Genomic DNA, 24,452 nt, shown 5'->3' on the forward strand with positions numbered 1-24,452 from the left:
GACCGATCTCCTCCTTCCTCTCCGTCGACACCGTGGGAGCACCCATCCCGCTGCCCATACCCTAACCGGTGACGCCGCCACCGCCACGCAGCCGCAGCCACGCCCCTGCAGGCGGCGCCGCCGCAGCCCCGCCCCCGCTGGCGGCGCAACCGCAGCCCCGACCCCAGCCGATGACGCGCCACACCACATGCCAGAGCACCTTGGGGAAGCCCGATCCGGCGAGGATCCTTCACCACCCTCCACTCTCCGGCGACCACCAGCCCGCGTGCGGATGGGGTGCTATCCTGCAGATCGAGGAGGCGTCGAACTTCAGATGGAGGAGGCCAGAACCTGCATCTGGCCGCGCCATGGTTGCGCGTCGCCGGCATGCTCCGTCACGCTCGGCACCTCCTGAGCGTTGGAGTGAAGGTCGACTCGTATGCACTCTGCAGTTCAATTTCTACTGATCCTGTAGCTCCTAAATCTGTCGCGCACTTATATCGCAAGGTTCTTGCGTGTGTGTTTTGTCCTGCAGGGCATTTTCTTCAGGGCAGTGGAGAGCACCCTCACCCTGATCCGATCTGCAGCAGCGTCCCCGAGTCCTCCCAAAGCAGCCCTGAGCCGTTCAAGTATGCAGCCCCGGGCCGTTCAAAGACGGAGCTGCCGACCGTTCGTGAACACAACACCCCGAATCCTGCTGCCCACCATCCTGTAAAGGGAGACTTATTGTGAAGACTTCAAGCTGAGTACAGAAGACTCGGTTAATTTTTGCTCCCTTCTTGAAATGAAGAGGGGAGTTGGTTCTCTTTTGAGGTTGCGACTCGATTAATCGATTAATTACAGCTTATTTTCGACCTTCCTGTGCTAGTAGATCTTTTCCCAATTCTGATCTTCTTTCGGTTGCTGTTTGGATTGATTCCCTCCGCTCTTCTTCGACCGCGCTCATAAATACGGCCTTGTAATCTTGTGGAAAGGAGCAGTGCAGTGCATGTGAGTACATATGGCCTGAAGCTGCTATAATTGTCCAAAATCCGGTGTTTGCTGCTGCAATCCAAGTGAAGTATATTTGGAAACATGCCTGCCTCGAGTCTTCTTCTCTGGTATGCTCGCATCACACAGTATGACGGTATACTACACAAAATAGCATGGGAGTGATTCCTGCAAAAGCTCAAATTCTGCTGACAAGTTGTGTGCTGCGTTTGGCACTTTTCAGTCCTGAACCAACAGTCCTCGAGGCAGGATGTACTACTACCTGGACTCATCTGCGCCGGAGGCACAACACGAACCAAGCCCCATGTTTTTCAGTGACTGACTCAGTAGTCCTTGATGGTCGAACATCCGGCAGCTAGCCCGTACTGCACCACCATATCTTGCCATCTTATGATCCCAGCAAAATGTTGAAGTAAAACACACACCACCAGGAGGAGAGTATATGTCAAGGAAGGACTGGTGAAATAGCAGGGCAGAGATGCCACAGTAATGCTGAGCCGAAGTGGTAGCATGTATGCGAGAAAACTCGTTTGTTTGGGTTGGGGAGCCAGCCGAGCCAGCGCACACTTGGTGGACAGTCTTATCTGGTTCGTACGCCCGGCCGTGATATTGTGTCCGAAAAGAAGACTCAAATGGGCACGTTCAACTACTGTGTCCCAACCCATGAAAACTTGTGGCCCGTCATGGTCTCCTTACACCTAAACGGCTACCATTTTTCTATTAGTGAAATTTCCTCTGTTTAGGATTTATGAAGATGGAACAGATCACTGTTTAGAGTTTTGTTGGTACGCTGTTGCTGCAGTTTAAAATGAAAGAGAGAGAGAGAGAGAGAGAGAGAGATTTCTTTTAAGAGATGAGCGTTGCTGCCGTCCTTAGTTAAAGAAATGAGAAGAGAGAGAGAGAGAAGGCGGATAGGATATAGTGGGTGTGTGCTGGATAGAAACCACTAACTTTAGAAGAAAAAATATTTCTTTATCTGGCACTTAGTGGGTGTGTCTTTCTCTGAATAGTGGGTTGTGTAGGCATATACTATGCTTTGCCTGTTTCATGTCCTCTTCAATTGGTAAATTGTCGGTATTATGTTTTTTTTTTGACTGTGAAGACAGTAGGAAAGGCTCTCAGGGGGTACAATTACATGTGTGATTTACATACATGGGTGGTTGTGGCACCACCATGGGACACCCTAGTTTACAAGACGCCTACTGTATGGACCCAAGTATGGCAGATACAATATGTTGTTTGGAAGGTTTCACTCTATATCTAAGATTGTCAAAGTCCAACTTAAACCTTTGTTTCCAGGAAGCAACTGATGGCTTAATTTTCCTAAAGTGGTGGTTGTTTCTCTCCTTCCAGAGACTCCAGGCCGACGTCAAAAAAATATCCATCCACATCTTTCTAGGGTGCACGGTCTTTTGATGTTTGATCATGTCAAGTCTGTCATGCCGCAAAGACCAGTTGAAGCCAAGATGTAGCCAACATTCCTGACTAAATGTGCAGTGAAAGAAGAGGTGTTCCACCGTTTCTTCAACATGTTGGCCACAGAGGAGGCAGTCAAAGTTTGTCCCAATGTTGTAGTGCCTCCTCTTGAGCATGTTTCTGGTGTTGAGGCGATCAACCAGCAGGAACCACCCGAATGTTTTGAGCTTGGGAGTACACTTTGCTTTCCATAACCAACCGAAGGCTTCATGGGCAGTTACATCTCTGAAGTAGAATCTGTAGTATGATGATGTCTGGAAAGTATTGCCGCCCCAAATACACTGCCAGGTGTCATGTTCCTCCGTAAGAGTGTTTTCGGCCACTTCAAGTTGGATGGATCGCAGCTCATCACGGGCCTGAATAGAGAGCGGGAGTTGAAAGTTTTCCTGCAGATGGGGGGACGTGAAAATGTGTTGGACCGAGACATCTTCAGAGATAGCATATGAGTAGGCTCTCGGGCAACTATCAGCATATATGGACTAGCTCCAATTATCTTTCCAAAAGAGCGTAGAAGATCCATTCCCAATTTTTACGTGCGTGACGCCGCGATATATGGGCATTAGCTGAGTTAAGTCTTTCCACCAGAAGGAGCCACATGCATCATGTGCATGAGGGATGGAGTCACCATAGTAGGAATCCCAAATGAGATGTACCCAAGGGATATCATGCCTGTTGTAAAACTTGTGGAGAAACTTAAGCAGCAAAGTGTCATTCTGTATTTTGAGGTTGACAACTCCCAGTCCACCATTTTTCTTAGGCCTGCAGACCATGTCCCAAGCCGCAAGAGAATTGCTCTTGGTCCCATCCTCGGTCCGTTTTTGCCATAGGCAATGCCTTCTGATCTTGTCTAGTTGGGCCACAATTTTTGGTGGGATGCGAATGGTACCCATAGTGAACATGATAAGAGAGGTTACCAGCGAATTCATTAGAGCAAGTTTCCCCGCGTACGACATTAGAGACATAGCAGCCGTAATGTTTCTTTCTGCTTTGCAAACAAGCGGAGCCAGATCCAGCACGGTCGGACGAGTGGTGCCTAGGGGCAGCCCCAGATATGTGAACGGCATGGAACCCACTGTGCAACCTAACAGCTCAGCCAGTTCTTTGCATTTGTCAGGAGGCGTGTTAATTGGCACAAGTGTGGACTTATGGAAGTTGATTTTGAGCCCTACTGACGTGGCGTAATCCTCCAGAATTTCCTTAATCTTGGTGAGTTGTCGGGTGCAAGCTGGTAGGATGATGAGTGTGTCATCCGCGTATTGGATAACTGGGTAATCCCCGTTAGTGTCACGTTGGATTGGTAAGTCCAGGATATTATTCCGAAGAGCCTCGTTGATTGCAGATTGAAGGAGATCCGCAGCTATAACAAATATCAGAGGCGAGAGGGGGTCACCTTGTCGCACACCGCACTTGCATAGGAAAGAACTTCCTGGAGTACCATTTAGAATGACTGAGGATTTGCCAGAATTGAAGATACTTTGCATCCAGTGGAGCCATTTGTCATTGAAACCCACTTTTTTCATAATGTGGAGCATAGCCGAGTGTTGAATAGTGTCAAAGGCTTTGGCAAAATCAAGTTTCAGTAGGATAATCTCATTTTGCGAGGCTTGACACTGGTGAATATACTCGAAGGCCCACGCTAAGCAGTCATGTATGGATCGACCACGCAAGAACCCGTACTGATTACGGTGGACTATCTGCAAGATGATTTTTTGGAGACGATTGGCCAGTAGTTTGGTGATCAGCTTAAGGCAACAATTGAGCAAAGTGATTGGGTGGAAGTCATTGACCGTCTCCTGGGAGGCATTCTTTGGTATCAGAGTGATATAACCATAATTTAAGCTTTCAAGATTCAAGTCTCCTCTGTGAAATTCATTGCATAAGTTGTAGAAATCATTTTTAATGATAGGCCAACAAGCTTTCAGAAAGGCTCCATTGAAACCATCTGGGCCCGGGGCTTTGTCCGGGGGCATTTCCTTAATCGCAGCATCAATTTCATGCGTTGCAAACGGGGCAGTGAGGCTATCAAAGTCCACTTGGTGACGGAGCAGAGACGATAGGTTGAGTTTCATGTTAGGTTTCGAGAAAGAACCCAACCTTTGTTTGAAGGCTTGAAATAAGATAGCTTCTTTACTTGCATGATCCGTGACAGTATACCCATTTTCAGATTTTAGGGTAGCAATGCAGTTTCGTCTGAATCGTTCCGTGGCAACAGCTTGAAAAAATTTCGAGTTTTCGTCGCCAAACTTAATCCAACGGATTGTGCATCTCTTCTTCCAGTACTCCTTTTGGTAACTAAGGAGTCGTAGGAGGTGTTTTTTGAGGATTTTTCTGAAGTTACGCTCAGGGATCGAAAGTGTGCGTCGTTCTTCAAGACTATCCAGCTCAAGAAGGGCCTTATTTGAGTTCTCAATGGCAATTTTTAGGCGGGAAATCTTTTTTCTCCAGTGGGATAGGGCGTATCTGACAGCTTTCAGCTTTTGACAAAGGATCGAAGCTACATTTTTGTCTTTGCCAAATTTTATGGGTTTATTCCAAGCATCCTCCACAGTCTGCATGAAGCCAGGGTGCGCAATCCAATAGGTTTCAAACCGGAAGATCTTGCTCCGGGGGATTGTGGATTGAATGACCACGGAGCAGGGAATGTGATCAGATACAGGGCGACCCAAAGGGTTTACCATGGTATTGGGGAAGGATGTCGTCCAGTTGAGCGAGGTAAAGAACCAGTCTAGTTGTTCGAGCAGGGGGTTGATCTGCATGTTCGACCAGGTGTAAGCCCTACCTTTAATAGGAAGTTCAGTTAAGTCTTGCTCACGGATGAAGTCGTTGAAAGTAAACATATCCTGGGCATTTCCCCCTGGTAGGTTTCGATTGTCAGGCGATCGAATGAAATTGAAATCTCCAAGCAGTAGCCAATCTTCAGTCGGCGGGATTGTCAAGTCAAACAACCATTTAGTGTAAGTATTACGCTGCTCCCCTTGACACGGGCCATAGATGTTAACCAACGTCCAAGTATGCACATTTTGAGTGGAAGTGAAGGTGACGCCTAACGCAAATTGTTCCTCAAAGGCGATCGTACCAGAGAAGAGAGCACTATTCCAGATCGTAACAATTCCCCCCGACGCTTCGACAAACGGGATATACGCAAATTTATCAAAGCGTTTCGGACAAATCAACTTGAGAGTGCTAGCATCAAACGTCTGCATTTTAGTCTCTTGAAGACAGATAATCGCACATCCACTAGACTGGATCGCATTAGATAAGGCTAAGCGCTTTTTGTCCGCATTAAGACCACGAATATTCCAACAAAGTACGTTCCACGACTGCAAAAGAGTCATTAAGCGAAGAAATAAAGCGAGGAATCAAGCTGAGGTTGATGAAGAGGTCCCCGCCAGGTCTTCAGTGAAAGCAGCAACGGTGAGCTCCCCCTCCGGGATAGCACATATATTTGTGCCAATGGCTTGCATTGTGGCAATGTCAGTTGGAGGAGGGAGATCTTCAGGAGCCATCTGATTTGAAGCAGCAGTTGCAGGACCAGCAGAGACGGCTGTAGGAACAGTGCGCGGTTTTACCTTGGATTTAGAGACCTTGGCTTCAGACAGAGAGGTGGTGCGAAATCCATCATATTTGTTAGTACGAGTGCTGCGACGGAGAGTGGAAGTGTCAATGGGGACTGGCGCCTTTCCTTTGCGTTTATGAGCTGAAGAACCCACCGCACTGATTGTAGTTTCAGAAATGGCACCTGTCGCAATCTGAAGCAGGCCAGTCTGAGTTTCAGAGTGATGTGCAGCCAAGTCCATGAGGTGTGAATCAGTCTCCGAATCAGAACTGAAATTGTTGGTTTGTACCACCACAGTGGCAGAATCCTCAGTTTCAGTCAGCAGCACATGAGAAGCTTCCATGGAGCCCTGTGGCTCCAGCCTGGACTGATCAACAAGTGGTGCCTGGCTGTCAGAAAGTTCCTCAATGAGCACTGGTGCAGTAGTTGCCGGAGCAAGCAGAGTATTTTGTGAGAATTGAATGCCAGTAGGGCTGGCAGTGACCTGAACTTCAAAGTGCATAACCTCGTGTCTTAATCCAAAACCAGCAGCCCATGGTCCCCTTGTAGCAAGTATAGGCCGGATGGCATTGAAAAGTGCAGTATTGAGTTGTTGTCGGGGAACAGGGTTGGCCAAAAGGATTTCCATGAGGGAATCGCCCTGAGCAGATAGACCAAAGCGCATACCTTGGTCATGAATGTCGACAGAGATGGTAACCACGTCAGCAGCAGCAGATGGAGCCGCCAGAGCAGCAGAAAAGGCTCCTGGAGAAGTCACTGGCATAACAAGCAAGTCGGAGACAGTGGCATCAGAGTCTTCCGAGGATGTATATTCAGAAGATTCAGTAATCGCCTCATGCCATGCTTGCATAGGATTGTCAGTGACATTATTGTCAGGAACCACTCCATGCATAACAGTCAAACCCTGAGAGGCCAACCAGGCTTGGAAGTTCATTAGGTGGGGTGGCATAGGAGGAGCTGGAGGTTCAGACCAGGGAGCCCACCCTTGGTTGGGAGCTTCTGCATTGTTGTGAGGCACAGGGTGATTGGGGGCAGCATTCTGTACCAGCCAGTTGTGAACTTGCTGCTGGTAAAGCTGTTCAGCAGTGAGTTCAGGCCCGAACTGAGGATGTGGATTGCCATCTGCGGGAGGAGGTTCTTCATTTGGAGGCAGCACATCAGGCAGCAACCCATTCCAGTCACTGCTTCTCAAAATAGTAACCTGGACCGTCCAGCAGTCTCGTGCACCTCCCAACTGCCAAACAATAAAACTCTTGGGCACGAGATTCAGACGGATAACGCGAGCTTTGAGGAGCATGTACCGTCTATCCTGGCGAGGATTGTACCAATTGACAAGAGATCCATAACCCCCTAAAGCCTTGGCGATTGCGCCGCTCGTCTGGTTCGGTCTGGGATGGTGGTCGGACCGATTGCGCCGCTCAACCACGACTTCTTGGCGATTGCGGAAGTAAGCGCATATGTTCCTATGCATCGACGGGCTGCCGTTCGAACGGCGATTGAAGGTTTGCTGCATGAAGCGCATCTTTTTACCACTGAATGTAGTGATCATCCTCTGGGTATTGGAATCTTTGGTTTTGCAAGTTCTTTCTTGAGAGATACGACTGTCAATACCCCGCTAGAGCTTGAGGAGGAGGATTTGCTTATCACCTTTGTGCCGCATAATGAAGCTCTTAACAGACGCACCACCTCATTTGGCCCAGAGATTTGGTTGATGTTTTTTGGATTTCCTTACGATTACCAAACAGACTACTACATCGGTATTATGTTACATAGCGCTTTCTTGCATGTATTGCCGCTAGCAAGTTCAAAGAACAGAAAACTTAAAGTTCAGGTATGAAACCACACAAATTTCATAGAAGAAAAAAATACAGAACAGAAAACTTAAAGTTCAGGTATGAAACCACACAAATTTCATAGAAAAAAAAATAAAGAACAGAAAACTTAAAGTTCAGGTATGAAACGACACAAATTTCATAGAAGAAAAAAATACGTACAGACTGGAAAAGTTCACCAGAGAAACACAGAAAGTTGAGAAACAAAAAGCCAATAGTTCATTTTCGAGAAAAAGTGAAGTTCAAAAAAAAAGAGAAACATCACTAAAAAATTGATGTGCAAAAAAACATACGAGAGATTTTAGAGGAAAAAACTCAAGAATTTTCTGAGTATACCTAAAGGATTCTGTACTATGTCAAGAAGTTTCATGTTCCTCAAAGCACCTAGAAGTTCAAAATTAAAATAACAAAGTAATTCCAATATTTATATAAAAAATGATCCCTTTGCCCCATAATATAAGAATGTTTTAGACACTAGCACTAGTGTAAAAAACCCTAGAAGTTCAATTTGAAATAATCGAGAAGGTCAAAGAACCTAGAAGTTCAAATTTAAAAACTTAGAAAGTTGTTTACTTATTTAAAACCATATTTTTTTCTAAGAAGTTCAAAGTCAAAAAAGAGAGAAGTTCAAAGGTTAAAAAACTTAGATGTTTCTCGTTACTAAAGAATAAAATGAAGTTCAAATTAAAATAAAAAGGTAAAGCTAAAAAAGTTTAAAAAGAATTATCTTGCTAAAAAAATCCCATGAAGTTCAAATAAGTTTAAATTCAAATAATAGGCAAAAACTCATATCTACAAAAAGAAGGATGTTCCATTTTTAAAAAATAAAAAAGGAGCCTCAAATTTAAAAAGACGAGCACTTCAATGTTAATATAACAATAAGATTTTTCTCGTGTCTAAAAACTGAAACCAAGAATATTTTTTATGGATTTAAGGCCTAGAGGTTCAAATTTAAAAATACGAAGAAGTTCAATGTTCATAGAAACCGTAAGAAGATCAAATTTAAAAAAAGCATGTCAAACAAATTCATATAAAAAGGGATTATCTCTGTTCAAAAAACTTAGAAGTTTATCTTTAAAATACGGAATAGGTCGATGTTTATTAAGAAACTAGGATTTTTTTCCCGTTACTAAAAGAAACAACACCAAGTCCAAATTGAAAAACCAAGAAGTTCAATTTTTAAAAATAAAATAGTTTAATGTATATGAAAAACCCAGATTTTCCTCGTTAGTAAACAATAGACCAAGAAGTTCAATTTCAAAAAAGTGGAGCGGTTTGATATTTATTACAAAAACTCAAATTTTTCCCGTTACTAACAAAAAGATTCTCCTCCCCGTAGTTGGTATGCATCTACTACAGAAAAAATACATCGACCTTAGAAGTTCACATATAGCTGGGAAGGAGCAACTATATCTCTCTCTATGCACATGTTGCGTTTGGAGAGGCATGGTTTTGATTTTGATTTTGGGCTTGGATGTACAAGGTGTATGATGAAGGTGAGACAACTAAGTGAAGTCCATTTGACATGTGAAATTCAGTGAGGCGTATGAAAGGGAATAAGATCGTTTGTTTTTTTGGCCCCCATTTGTACATCGGGTTATCTAATTTCTTGTTTTCTATTGTTTCATGAAGTTCAATAGTATGCTTTGATGCAAAAAAAGAGCTTTTAGTATGTTTAATGTAAAAAACTAAAAAAAGGTGAAGCCCCAAACAAGTTCAAAAACTACGACACATAGACGTCCAAAACAGCGAGAAGTTCAACTACTACACGAAATGCATTTCAAATGAGAATAAAAAAGTTAGAGTGGTTCGATGTCTATAAAAACTCAGATTTTTTATGTTACTAAAGAGAAGCAAAGAGACATTCAAATTGATAAGAGCCAGAAGTTCACGTACTACACAGTGTGCATTTTGTATTAAAAAAAGAATGAAAAAAGAAAATGCTAAAAAATTTGTTGCTAGAAGTTCAAGTGCTCTACCCGAGAAAGTTCAAAAATTCTTGTGAGAGAGGTTGAACAAAAATACGTGACAGAAGTTCAAGGTGAAAACAACGGGAAGTTCAACTACTTCACGTAATGCGTTTCAGAAGAGAATAAACGAATATGAAACTAAAAGCCCAAAAGTTTGTTGCAAGAAGTTCACGTGCTCCACCCAGCATGGTTATATTTACGAGACGTCCGTCGTTCATTTACATGTTGTTTTCAAAGGTAAAAAACAGCGTTGTGTTGCCATTTAAAAAACTGCTCTCAAACAACAACGAATTTGTAACACATGTCTACATGGAAAACTTGTTGCGATTCATAAGCGTTCCACCGATTCATAAGCTTTCCGTATAAAAATCGAATACTATTCTTTACTCAAAATATAAAAAGGTGAAGTTCAAATTGAAATAACAGAGAAGTTCAGAGTTTATTAAAACCTAGGATTTACTTGTTCAAAAAATAAAAAACAAGGCACCATTTTTTGCACTTTTAAAAACAACTCATAAATGAAAAGAATGGTTGATAGAAGTTCAATTGCTCAGCGAGGAAAAGTTCAAAAAATTCTTGTGAGAGAGGTTCACCATGTATTTAGATGTCCAAAATACATTAAAAATATGTTTTTTTGTGTTTTAAAATAATTCTCTCAAACCAGAGAGAAGTTCAAAAGTGATAACAACCGGAAGTTCACGTACTACATGGTGTGTATTTCATACAAGAAAAATACAAGTAAAGTGAAACAGAGTGAAGTTCAAATAGACATGCCCCAGAAGTTCAACTACTTCACGCAGTGCGAAAAACAGCATGTCAAAAAATAGCACGTCAAAAACAGAGTGAAGTTCAAACAGACATGCCCGAGAAGTTCAACTACTTCACGCAGTGCATTTCCATTCGCGATGAAGGCAGAAATCATGATCTTGTCATTTTCTAATTTACTTCAAAACGACAGGAATATCATTTGTGTAAGTTCAAGTCCTCGGCCGGAGAAAGTTAAAAAAATATTGTGAGAGAGGTTTGTACAAAAAGAATATCATTTGTGTAACACTTACGAAAATGGATGGGAAAATTACAAACAAAAAATATGTCACAGAAGTCCAACCTGAAAACAGCAGGAAGTTCAACTACTACACTAAATGAATTTCACAAGAAAAACTTCTAAAACCGTCGCGAGTATGAAAAAATGATCAACACGGAAAAGTTGCATGTTTATAGCAGATTTCCATCGGTATATCACTTGCTTAATTTCGGTTAGTGAATGAAAAGCTGCGAGCAAAAAAAAGCACGTGAAAAACGGAGTGAAGTTCAGGCAGAACTGCCACAGAAGTTCAAGTACTTCACGCAATGCATTTTCGACGAATCTGTTTCGCGATAAAGGCAGAACGACTGATCTCGCCGCTTCTGAAATTACTTGAAAATGGCTACGATTGAGAGAAAACCATCAACATGGAAAAGTTTCGCATTTTCCGTAGCTTTTCAATAGTATATTATTTGCCTCGTTCCGATGAATTTTGTAGAAATTACGGCGAAAATACGTTTTAGCCATTTTCAAAATCAACGTAAAACCATAATGAATTTGGAGAAACAATATATACCAAAAAGTTTCGCCTTTGTTCAGCCTTTCCAACGCCATATCATTTGCTATGTTCGGACGTATGATTTAAAAAAAATATCGAAAATACAAACTTGGTAGAACTTGTACTGTTTTCTAAATTACTCTTAAACCATTCAAAATTACAAAAAAACTTTCAACATGAGAAAAAAGCGCATTTTCATAAGCTTCCCAACGTGATATCATTTGTATCAATTAGATTAGGCGTTTAGAAATGGCAATGAAAATACGAACTCGGTTGTTCGGTTTGCAAAATTTTACGATTTTCCACATTACTCTTTAACCATAGGGAATTAGAAAAAACTTTTAGCATGTGGAAGGAGCGGTTTTACAGCATCTTTGCAACGCCATATTATTTGCCTTATTCCGATAAATGGTTTAGAAATGCGATCGAAAATACGATTCACATTTTTTATATGAAGAAAAAAACGCTTTTCAAAACTGCTCTTAAACCACTTACATTTTGCCAAAATTTTAAGTTAGCTCATGATACTAGTGTCCATAGCTTTCCAACGGTATATCGCAAGCCCCATTTGGGCAATGTTGACGGAAGTTCAACCTAGCACTAGGGGAAGTTCAGGTCGAACAAATCAGGCAGTAAAATTGCAAAAGCGCAATTTCATCACGACCCGAGAGCAAAATCCGCCAGCGAGCAAGATTTCTATTTAAAACCGGTATTTAGTTACTAAAAAACCTTTCTAGATTACACTAACATCATATAGAACACTACTAACCAGAATAATTCGCGGGGGAAGCCACGGTTGCAAAGATAGCCCAAAGGTCGGGTTCGTACAGAGGGAAGTTCAGGCGCGTGTACAAACAAAAATACGTCACCGAAGTTCAACGTGAAAATAGCATGAAGTTCAACTACTGCGCTGAATGAATTTCAGATGAAAAACTTTTAAAATCGTTGCGAGTATGAAAAAATGATCAAAACGGAAAAGTTGCGTGTTTACAACAGCTTTCCATTGGTATATCACTTGCTCAATTCCGGTGAGCAGATGTAGAGCTAGGAGCAGTGGATAGAGATATACAAGGAAGAAAAAGCACGTGAAAAATAGAGTGAAGTTCAAGGTTTCATACCGAGAAGTTCAGGTACTTCACGTGATGCATTTTTGGCGAATCTGTTTCGCGATAAAGGCAGAACGACTGATCTCGCCGTTTTTGAAATTACTTGAAAACGGCTAGGAATCAGAGAAAACCATCAACATGAAAAAGTTTTGCATTTTCCGTAGCTTTTCATCGGTATATTATTTGCGCCATTCCGATAAAGTTTGTAGAAAATAAGGCGAAAATACGTTTTTCGCCATTTTCGAAACTGACTTAAAACTCTAAAGAATTGGGAGAAAGGATACATACCAAAAAAAGTTTCGCATTTGTTCAAGCTTTCCAACGCCATATCATTTACTGCATTCGGACGCACGGTTTAAAAATTAGCTCGAAAATACGAACTCGGTAGGACTTGGACCATTTTCTAAATTATTTTTAAATTGTTCAAAATTAGAAAAAAAAACTTTCAACATGAAAAAGTAGCGCATTTTCATAAGCTTTCCAACGCCATATCATATGCCTCAATTCGATTAGCCGTTTAGAAATGACATTGAAAAAACGAACTCAGCTGTTCTGTTTATGAAATTTTACGTTTTTTCAAATTACTCTTTAACCATAGGGAATTAGAGAAAACTTTTAACATGTGGAAGGAGCGGTTTTGCAGCAGCTTTCCAATGCCATATTATATGCCTCATTTCGGTAAAGGCTTAGAAATGCGATCAAAAATACGATTCACGTTGTTTATGTGAAGAAAAAACGGTTTTCAAAACTGCTCTTAAACCGCTTACATTTTGCCAAAAATTTAAGTTGGGTCATGATATTGGTGTCCATAGCTTTCCAACGGTATATCGCAAGCCCCATTTGGGCAATGTTGGCGGAAGTTCAACCTAGTTCACACGGAAGGTCAGACGCGTTACTTAGGCAGTTCAGGTTGTGATCAGAATATTATTCTGATCATGTGATCAGAATAGTGTTTATATATATATATATATATATATATATATATATATATATATATATATATATATATATATATATATAAACTTGTAAAGAATATTACACCACATACCTCAAAGCCCGTCAGTAGGCTGTTGAAGGCTTCGGTCAGTCCGCTCTTTGCGGACCGAACCTTTTCCATAACCGCACCCATTAGGGTGCGGTGTTCCTCCATGGTGGACGCATGTTGCAGTGCCTCCTGTAGAGTGTCAGCGGCCTCCGGATTGACGAAGGCCACCGATGGAGCTGTAGCCCCCCCTCTTTCAAAGGGGGGTGTTGGTCCGAACCCAGAGCCGTACTGGTCTCCAGGGCGGTGTTCGGTGAGGGCCCAGACTGTTGAAGGCCCCTACCCTCAATGGTCATGGGGGTCGCCGTGCCCCGCCCTATGGCGTCCGAGGTGTTGTCCGCGGGCGCCTTCTAGACGGTCTCGTCCGCCCCTCCCCAGCCAGGAGATGGCCTTTGGGATGACACCTTGGTGTCCTCCATGGCAGGGGGAGAGAAGGCGCGAGATGGCCAGTCACTCTCCGCCTCTCCAGGTGCTAGAGAGTTCCCCTCCGAAGAGGAAGGAATCGGGTCTCGCGCGGAGGGCTGAAAAGCAAAAAAAAGACTCGATATGACAGAGGAAGATCAAGCGATAATTGAATGGGTAAGATTTTGATACTTACGTTTCGGCCAGGGGCTTCTCCCTTTGGACCCTCTTCGGGTTGTGTTCGGACTTTGAGTCCGAACTATTCGAGAGGACCACCCGCCCCTTCTTCAGCGTCGCACCCTCCAGGTTCTCGGAGGCTGTCCTCTTTCCTTCCTCGTCTTGAGGGGGGAGTCGCTCTCCACTTCCTCCTCCTCCTCTTCTTCCTCTTCATCCTCATCTTCCTCATGGGAGGAGACAGCTTTGGTCTCTCCGGACACTGCTTCCGGAGGGCCTTTGCAGCGGGGCCCGTCCTTGGGCCCCTTGTCTTTCTTCTTGGCCTTCTTCTCCAACACATTATAAGGCGCCGGGACCAACATCTCCTCCAGCTGAGGAGTGACTGGGTCTTCAGGCAATGGAGCCGGACTCTTAATCCACTCCGACTTCTTGGTCTAGCCCTGTAAAGGATGAACTAATGAGTTTTGCATCAACCGAATATATAAACTGGGTATGTCTTCAAAAAGCTAAGTACTTACCGGAGATGCTGGATTCGCGGCGTTGAGGCCAACGTCTTCGGTCTCCATGGGCCAGCTCTTCTGCGCCTTGAAGAGCAGCTTCCACATTCCCTCGTGCGTGGTGCCGAGGAAGTGCTGCAGAGTCCGCAGCTCCTCCTGCTTGAACTTCCACATGGGGCAGCCCGGCGCTGGCAGGGGAGGATGCGGCAGAGCATAATCTGAACCACATTGGTTAGACCAACGTTTTTTCCAGCATGTTGGTGATACGCATTTGTAGCGTCTGCACCTCCGTCTGGGACCCCTAGTCATGGCCCTTTGCGGTCCAGGAGACGAGCCTCATGGGGGGTCCGGATCTAAAGTCCGGAGTTGCCGCCCACTTAGTGAGGCGCGGCTCAGTGATATAGAACCACTCATGTTTCCAGATCTTAATGGTCTCCACGAAGGCCCCCTTGGGCCACGTGGTATTGGGCAGCTTGTTGATCATAGCTCTGCCGCAGTCCGCGTGCTGCCCATCGACCACCTTCGACTTCACGTTGAAGACCTTGAGCCACATGCCAAAGTGTGGGTGGACGCGGAGGAGAGCTTCACACACGACGATGAACACCGAGATGTGGAGGAAAGAGTTCGGGGATAGATCGTGGAAATCTAGCCCGTAGTAGTACATGAGTCCATGGGCGAACGAGTGGAGTGGAAAACCTAACCCTCTAAGGAAGTAGGGAAGGAAGACGACTCGTTCGCCGGGCTCTGGAGTGGGAATGACCTAACCCTCAGGGGGAAGCCTGTGCGTGATGTTGGTGGCGAGGTAGCCCGCACTCTGGAGATTTTTTATCTCCTTCTCCGTAACGGAGGAGGCCTCCCACTTGCCTTTGGAACCGGATCCGACCATCGTCGGAGAATGTGTGGTGGTGGTGAGAAAGACAGAAACTTTCCGGGCGCTGAGAGCTTGGGAGATTGGAAGGCTAAGGAGATGTGAAGGGGTGGGGGAGAAATTAATGGTCCATTGCCCTCTTATAGGCGGTAGAAATGCCAACCGCCCCCCCCCCCCCACTCGTGCCTTGAATCTCGCCTATTCCCAATGAAAGCGTGTGCCGCGAACGGTTGGATTACCCAAATATTACTGATGAGCAGTACACGTATTAAGTGGGCATGCTCTTTGTTTTGACAGGACATGCCAATGAGGCGTGGCCTCAAAATACGAAACGCGGGGTGTGAAAACGGTTCAAAATGTTGAAGGGTCAAGTCTGGCGCTTCGACCAAAAAATTGTCAGTAAAAGACACTATTCTCATTATATATATATATATCCTGCCTTCGCGGCTAAGGGTTGTGATCACTATGCAAAGTCGGATACAATTCGTTTACAAGGGGAAGCCAATGTGTACTGTTCATGGAACCCTCCATGCAATGCCGAAGACGATATGCATGCCGAACATATCATCATTGAAGACTGGTTCAGGGGCTACTGTGGGAGTCCTGGACTAGGGGGTCCTTGGGCATCCGGTCTATTGGATATGGGCCGGACTGATGGGCCATCGAGATACAAGACAGAAGATCACCTCTCGTGTCCGGTAGGGACTCCTATATGCATGGATGGCAAGTATAGGTGTCCGGATGTGTTATTCCTTTCTGTAAAACCGACTTCATACAACCCTACGCCCCTCCGGTGTCTATATAAACCGGAGGGTAGATCGGAGGCAGGATCACAACATTGCTAGGCTAGCTAATCTAGGGTTAGCCAACTCGATCTCATGGTAGATCAAGTCTTGTAACCCCTATACCCTTCGAATATAATCAAGAAGGAGTAGGGTTTTACCTCCATTAAGAGGGCCCGAACCTAGATAAACATTGTGTCCTTTATCCATAGTTACAATTGGTCCTTAGACATACAGCTTGGGCCCCCTTACCCGAGATCGGCCGGTTTTGACACTGACACCTGTTGCACCGTATGTGTTTCTGTCCTTCCTATTCGAAATCATGGTATAATTCATGTTTCTAGTCTGTGTCCTAGATTCAATCTGTTCATCTATTATGCTAGTCCCCATGATTAGTTTAATCTCTGTTATAGTCGTCATGATTTATTTTGTGCTTATTTGGATTAAATCTCGTGGTAACTTGCTCATATATTCACCTGGCGTAACATCCCCTACAGCCACTCCCGTTTCTTGGACGGCCTGGTCGATGCCTCCAAGGTGCCCTGTGTCTACAAGAGTTTTGGCTCGATAGGTACATCGACCAGCACTCGCTGGTGGATCATAGTTCCATATGCGCGCACGTGCCCTGCTACTGCTATGAGTGCATGCTGCCATTTTAGGGCTCACCGGTGAGCCTCGTGCATCACCTCACGGCACCGTACGTCGAACACTACTAACCCGCGACGGTGAACAACAAGTACGAGACGTGCTACCCGTTCGCCATGTCGGAGTCTCTGGAGGATCACCGCCACCTGCTAGTCGCGGAGGAGGACGACAACGTCGTCCTCTTGGTCATGGGCACCGGCAAGGCCCGCGCAGGCCACCGCCCCATCTCTGTAGTGTGCGTCAGGGGCAACGCCACTGACGCTGACATGAGGCTGGTTTACGGGTGCGTGCTCACTATTACTGCCCATATGAGGTACGTGGGCGCCCATCCCAGCTCCATGACCCTGACTGGGATTGTGCCGACCTGCTCTGTTCCCGGCGAAGTGGACATGGAAGACCCATGGTATGATTTTCACCCCAATATGGTGCACGGAGACTCCAAGGAGCTTCACCTGGACATATGCATTACCAAGTTAAATGTTGATCATTAGTCTTTGCTCAATGTAATCCGTTGTCTAATCATGTGCAGACTTCTTATTTATATAGTATAGAACCTTCCATGCATGATCTTGCTCTAGTAGAGTATCACACTTGAATAAAAGTGTATCCATTTATGGTTTAGTCTAGAATCTTCCATGTATGCTTTTTCTCCATTAGAGTTCTCGCTTGCCATTTATGAGATCAATTGAGAGTTTTTACTACAGTACTGGTGAAAGACTTATGATGAACCATTTCTTACATCTCCTCTGCCCCCTTCCAAGTCATCCTGATTTAATTCATCTGTCTAGGTGTATAAGAGCATGGTTAATAATTAATAGTATAGCCAACTGTTGACTATACGAAAGTGCCATGTCATCTATAGCCAAAATGTATAACAATAAGCTATAAGTATGTGCTATTTTATTAATACATGGCACACTTTCCACTCTCACATGGTGCCTAGGAGCACATGCTGCAGCTGGCTCTTGCATGAGGAGAGCCCGCTTACATTCCCTCTCCTATCATCTCTCCCCTACTTTACAGCCTGCTGACTGTACCTTATTGTACTCTCTCTAAGTCACCTTACGAAACCAAATAATCCCAAAACACTTAGGCGTGGTGCATTAACTCCCACCTCGTTTCTTGTTTCTTGACATATCAACCAATAAAAGATGTGGGGCGTGCATGTTTTGAATGACTCAAGACTACCAAACATGACATGAAGTGGTTAGTTCATTGCATGAAATGCTATTAATTAGCAAATAAACATTAAGTTCTCTCGTTTTCCCCTCATTCTTGGTCATGGTGTACAACTTAAGATGACTTATTCACCTAGACGGAGGGATTACATTCAAGGTGGTCTAAAAAATAAACAAAATTGATACTCAAAAACTAATTCTTAAAGATCATTTCTTGCAAAGCACAATAAGTGTTATTTCTTCACAAGTTTTGGATGCAGGTTGAACGCTTTTGTTTGCAAAAGATATTTTTTTATCTATTTCACCTGGATGTTTGTGAGCTCTAGAGAAGAAATAGTATCCAAAGAAACCTATCGATACTCGTTAGAGATGACCTCCACATACTTTGTCAAAATAAACAACTCCCTGATCAATGCATTTCACTGTTCCGTGCAATGCATGGGAACCTTACTATATATTAGTACGCCCATAAATTTAACTAACATTATATGTAGTATGATAAATGCTCATGCATGTCACCAAAATTATATCATTGAAAACTATGTTCAAATACGAATCCAATGATATAGTTTTTGTTGACATGCACTAACATTTTGTCAGTTAAATATTTCAGTCAAATTCAATGGGGGACTAATAAACCACGAACGAGGTAGTACTAGTGTAGAGGGGCGTTGCACGGGAGTCTAACCCCGCTCATGGCGCGGCAGTAAAGCCATCATATCACAAAACCCCACTACTCCTAGTAATAAGTGGCTTGGTAAAATAAACGGACAAGCAACCATCAGATCCCTCCGTCTTTTTTGCATTTCATCTCTCTGCATTTACTTTGTCTGGTTCATCTCGCACACTCAATCCCTAGCTACTACTCCTAGTATCCCTAGCTACTACTCCTAGGGCCAGTTCTTTTGACGGCTTAAAAAATAAGCCGTCTCTTCCCCAGCTTTTACCATAAGACTAGTTACATAAGGCACCTCACTCATTTATTTGGGCTTCTAAACTACTACCTCTGTCCTGGTTTATTAGTCATCATTGTAATTTGTGCTAAATTTTGACCAAAGATTTAACTGATAAAATGTTAGTACATGTCAACAAAAGTTATATAATTTTGGGTGACATGCATAAACATTTCATTAGTTAAATTTATGGTTAAAATTTGACATAGATTACAATGGGGACCAATAAACCAGGACGGAGGTAGTAGTTATGGGATTACTAATCTATAAGCCTAAAAAAACTGGCCCCTGGTACTCCTAGTAGTAGTACTCAAGCTGGAATTCCAATTGCACCGCACAACTTGTTAGGCAAAAAATTCGATACAAGGTGTAGGAAGCGGTTTGGGAATTTGCATTCCTTCCGACCAGTGAGATACTCCGTACAAAGTACGATAGAGAAATAACCACAAAGAAGGAAGCTAAAAGTAAACAATCAAACGAGCATTTTTGCTTTTGTTTTGCATTGAATCGTTTCACAAGCTTGACTAGTGTTGTTTTTCTACTTCTACAAAAACCGCATCGTAATGTTCAAACGTGCATTTGCATGTACATAAGTAATAGTAGTAGCACAGTATGCAAGCATATATAGAGAGAGACGTATAGTGTGATAGTATATAGTAAAGTTTGTGCTATATGCACGTACTTACAAAATGCGTACAGATACACAAGGTTTCCAAACTTTTCCTTTTACATACTTAATTAAGGACGCTAATAATTCCCGAATGTTCAGGATTTATCATTTGCATCCCAAAACTAATGAGATCACCTTATGAAACTAAATTATATTCCTAATAAAAGCCACGGCGCTCGCAGGAACGCTTGCGGTGCGCCACGAGTGTGTAACGCCCCGAGATCGATGCGCCAGGTGTATTCCATTTATTCGCCATCGTTGCCATGTCATTTTCTTGCGTGTTGCACTTTGCCATGTCATCATGTGCATTTCATCTGCATGTTTTTCGAAATTTGCATCCGTTTGGTTCCTCCCGTTTCTCTCAGTTGTCCGTTCCGAGCCCAGACACACTCGCACGCACCCGCGGCACCTCCGAAATATTATTTTATAAGTGGCATAAAAAATTTCACGGAATGGGTGAAAGTTGGCGTGCGATCTTATTATAGAGTAGGTAGATGGCCTGTCAAATTTCGTCGCATTCGGAGTCCGTTTGATAGCCCAACCCTCGTCTATAGCGGTACCATTGCCGGTACCTGCGTCAGACGTTTTCGATATCCGAATACCATGCCAGGACACACTTCTTTTCTCTCCTCGCAGCACACACCCACTCTAAACCAGCCCACTAAAAAAACCCTCTGTCCGGAACCATCGGATCACGATCGGAGGGCTCCGGAAGCCCCCCAAACCCCAAACCCTAGCCCCTCATGCTATATATGGACACCCCCTCTCCATTTTGGGCAGCCTAGCCCCTCCACCTACCTCTAGCCTCCCCCTCCTCAGAATCCGCACGCAGCCACCTCCACTCTGCCACTTGCCGCGCCCCCAATGGCCAGCCGCCGCCCTCCACCCACCAGAAACCACCTGAGCCGCCGCCAACGCCACCTCCCATGTACACTCGCATCGCGCCACCTGTCCCCGCGCCTCCCCACCACCACGGCCCGTCGTGGCCCATCCGCGGCCCGTCCGGCCCGACCGCTCCAGCCCATACGCCTGAGTCGCGCCCTCCTCGATCCCGATCTGGATCGAGGGGACGAGGAGCTCCTGCCCCGCCTTGCCGGACCTCCTCTGCGCCAGAGCATCGCCGTCGTTCCTCTAGGTCGCCGCCCACCCGCGCCTCCTTAGCCCGGCCTCGTCCCGTTGTGACCCCGACCTCTCTCTCTCCTTCACAGTACGAGCAGGAGCTCGCTTGAGATCCTCGTCGTCGGCCCGATCTGCTCGCCCGGAGGCCGGATCCGCGACCCCAGCCTCCGCCGCGACCCATTCCCACCGATGCAGCCTCGCCCCACCGCTGGAGTTCCCCCCCGCCACCGCCATGGCCTCCTCCCCGTGAGGAGCACGGGAGGAGAAGGACGACACCTCGGCCTGTGGGCCTCCTCCACCTGGCCTGTTGACTGGGCCCAGTCGTCGGCCCAGCCTACTATACGCCGGCCCGTCATCCCTCCCGACATGGGCCAAAGCCGAGGGTGAGCATCGTCTAAATCCCGTCCCGTGCATCATTTAGTTATCCCGCGCCGGACCCATTTTTTTGGCAAGTCTAGGAAAAATTAGCATCATGTGTGCATCTTTGACATGCCATAACTTCATGCATATAGCTCCGTTTTGCGTGCATGATATGTAAAAATGTTCATATCGTGATGCTCTTCATGGTGGAGTAGTTTTCATGCATGTTACTATCCATATTGATGCCTTAATGTTCATCGCAAAACTGCTATGTGATATAAACTGCAGGAATCTGCTGATTGTTAACATCATGTATGCATCTTGTGAGTGTTAGAAGTTTGTCCCTGTTGAGCCTATGATGATGATCTTGACATGAAAATGTTCTTCTATTCATGCTCTACATGTTGGTGTGCTTGGCATTCATGTTAGGGTGCACCTTGACATGTTAAACTCTATTGCGAAAGTGCATGTTGCTGTTAACTGCTGAAAACTGATGTAACTTGCCTATTTGTCATTTTTATATCTTTTGGTGCGATTTTCTTTTGAGCATCATGTACACATGTTGTAGGAGCATAATTATGCCATATTTACAGGGGCGCAATGCATGTATTTTGATATGGCCTGTAGTGAGTTCATCAAGCTTGTGAAGTGGGCTACTTGCTGTTAATATTTTGTCAAGTCTGTTTCTGTCATATCATGATGCTATCTTTGCTTGATGCTACCAATTAATCCATGCATAATCTGGAGATGCTTAGTTGACATGTTTTGATGTCTATGTTATGCTATATCATGCCATGCATTTGGATGCCTCATATATGTCCTGTAACATACTTTTTCACTGCCATGAACATGCTTATATAATGTTCCAGATTTATGTTAACTTCATGATGCCTTGTTGTGAGCTTGGTATTAGTTAATACATACCTATTCTGGATATGCTCCAATTACATGTTTTGTATTATGCTATGAGTTCTTTGCCCATAGGCCATGTTTGTTAATTTTGCATATCATATGCCTCTGTTCCATGCTTCTAAACATGCTATCATAATGTTGTTGTTTTTCACTTGCTGAAACTGTTTCAACATTCAATCTTGTCTTGTTGGTTTCCTAGTAATACATGAGCTATATGCATATGATGCCATGATGTTATTTGCTCTTAGTTATGTGTACTTTGATTCCATTCCCTTGGTTGCTATGTATAGTTGCTGTAGTATATTTGTTTCATGCCTCCAACATGCCATCATATTAACTCGGCTCATCCATATGCTCCTGTGTTATAAAGTTGCATTTTGCTTTGATCATATTGGTTTAATCCTGATGCCTATGAACCTAAAACTTAATGATATTTGAAGTATGTTATCTTTATATGAAGTTCATGTCAAGTTTGTGCTCATATGAGTCATGTAGCATGTTGTTTTGATGTTTGCAAAGTGCCTACTTGCTATTTTGGACAGCTTGTCCTTTAAACTTGTTTGGAGTGTATGTGTTGCACCGTCGCTCCGTTTTGAGCATGCTCTATATGAAACTTGCTTGATTTTGCATGTAATTTCATCTTATCATGTTGCATCCATGTTTGGAGAGTGTTTGCTTGATGTTTGAATGTATTTTGCATCAATGTCATGTTTGACTTGTTTCGCTCTTATCTTCTAGGCCGTAGCTCTGAATTAAATGAACTTTATATATAAATTGACTAGAATTTAGTGTAGATCATCATGGTGCATCTTAAATTGCTATTTAACTACTTGAACATAAGGTTTATTCAGTTCTGGACCAATTTTGAAATTTGCGTATGAGGACTTTCCGGATTGGTTATATGTTGTTTCGGCCTCATTTAAACTTGCTTTGATGTGTTGTTCTTGTTTGCATCATCTCTTGCCATGAGTAGCATTATATAGCCTTGTAATGCATAATACTTGGTTGAGCATCATGTCATGTTAATGTGTTGTGTGTTTACCTTGTTGTTTGCTTCTTTCCGGTTGTGCTTCTTCTCGATAGTTCTTGTTTATTGCGATCATGAGGATTCGTTCGACTATGCTTGGTTCATCTACGCCGGTTTGTCTTCTTCATGGACTCATTCTTCTTCCTAATGGGATTTCAGGCAAGATGACCATTACCCTGGATCTCCCTACTATCATTGCTATGCTAGTTGCTTCATTCTATCGCTATGTTGCGCTACCTATCACTTGTTTATCAAGCCTCCCAAATTGCCATGTCAGCCTCTAACCTTTTCACCCTTCCTAGCAAACCATTTATTGGCTATGTTACCGCTTTTGCTCAGCCCCTCTTATAGCGTTGTTAGTTGCAGGTGAAGTTGAAGATTGCTCCATGTTGGAACATGTTTATGTTGGGATATCACAATACCTCTTATTTTAATTAATGCATCTATATACTTGGTAAAGGGTGGAAGGCTCGGCCTTATGCCTGGTGTTTTGTTCCACTCTTGCCGCCCTAGTTTCTGTCATACCGGTGTTATGTTCCTTGATTTTGTGTTCCTTAAGCGGTCGGGTTTATGGGAACCCCTTGACAGTTCGCTTTGAATAAAACTCCTCCAGCAAGGCCCAACATTGGTTTTACCATTTGCCTAATAACAACTAAAACTTAAATAGGGGATTTTCGCCGGCCCCCTAGTATTTTTAATCAACCCCCCGGGCCAGTGCTCCTCTGAATGTTGGTCCGAACTAGAGCACTGTGCGGGGCCGCCCCGGGGCATCCTGGGTTATTTTGGCACCTGTACGCGTCGCTCATCCGTGGTGCCCTGAGAACGAGATACGTGTGGCTCCTATCGGGATTTGTCGGCACACCGGGAGGTCTTGCTGGTTTTCTTTTACCATTGTCGAAATGTGTTGTAACCGGGATTCTGACTCTGATCGGGTCTTCCCGGGAGAAGGAATATCCTTCGCTGATCGTGAGAGCTTGTGATGGGCTAAGTTGGGACACCATGCAGGTTTTAAACTTTCGAAATAAGCCGTGCCCGCGGTTATGTGGCAGATGGGAGTTTTTAATATCTGGTTGTAGAGAACTTGACACCAGATTCGGATTAAAATACCCAACCGTGTGTGTAACCGTGATGGTCTCTTTTCGAGTGGGCCAAGAAGAGAACACGGTGGTATTATGTTTGAACGTAAGTAGTTCAGGATTACTTCTTGATCATTACTAGTTTGGCGACTGTTTGCCTAGCTTCTCGTTTTATTCTTGTATTCGTAAGTTAGCCTCCATATCTTTCCAAAGCTCCTCAAGGCTGGGGGGCTCGGTGTTGGGGAACATAGTATT

At 44.1% G+C, this 24,452-nt stretch overlaps 1 protein-coding gene across 2 annotated transcripts; it reads left to right on the top strand.

The window, feature by feature from the left end:
* Positions 1-6: 6 nt before the first annotated feature.
* On the top strand, positions 7-2,037 carry LOC119338183. 2 transcript variants are annotated; one of them, XR_005163825.1, is made up of 3 exons: positions 7-416; positions 515-1,079; positions 1,193-2,037. XR_005163825.1 is itself a non-coding variant. In XM_037610490.1 (2 exons), the coding sequence occupies exons 1-2, from the start codon at positions 171-173 to the stop codon at positions 709-711; spliced, it is 435 nt and encodes a 144-aa protein (XP_037466387.1). In that variant the 5' UTR covers positions 7-170; the 3' UTR covers positions 712-1,745. The 2 variants fall into 2 exon arrangements, 1 of the variants encoding a protein (XP_037466387.1); XM_037610490.1 differs by having other exon boundaries at positions 7-408; positions 515-1,745.
* The last annotated feature ends 22,415 nt before the right edge of the window (positions 2,038-24,452 follow it).

The sequence above is a fragment of the Triticum dicoccoides genome, chromosome 7B (genome assembly GCF_002162155.2).
Source record: "Triticum dicoccoides isolate Atlit2015 ecotype Zavitan chromosome 7B, WEW_v2.0, whole genome shotgun sequence".
NCBI lineage: Eukaryota > Viridiplantae > Streptophyta > Magnoliopsida > Poales > Poaceae > Triticum > Triticum dicoccoides.

Bases quoted from the DNA above. Each gene is read 5' to 3' on its own strand.
- LOC119338183 (XM_037610490.1), top strand. From the start codon at position 171: ATGACGCGCCACACCACATGCCAGAGCACCTTGGGGAAGCCCGATCCG. The intron at 409-514 runs GTCGACTCGTAT...TTTGTCCTGCAG, and splicing joins TCCTGAGCGTTGGAGTGAAG to GGCATTTTCTTCAGGGCAGT.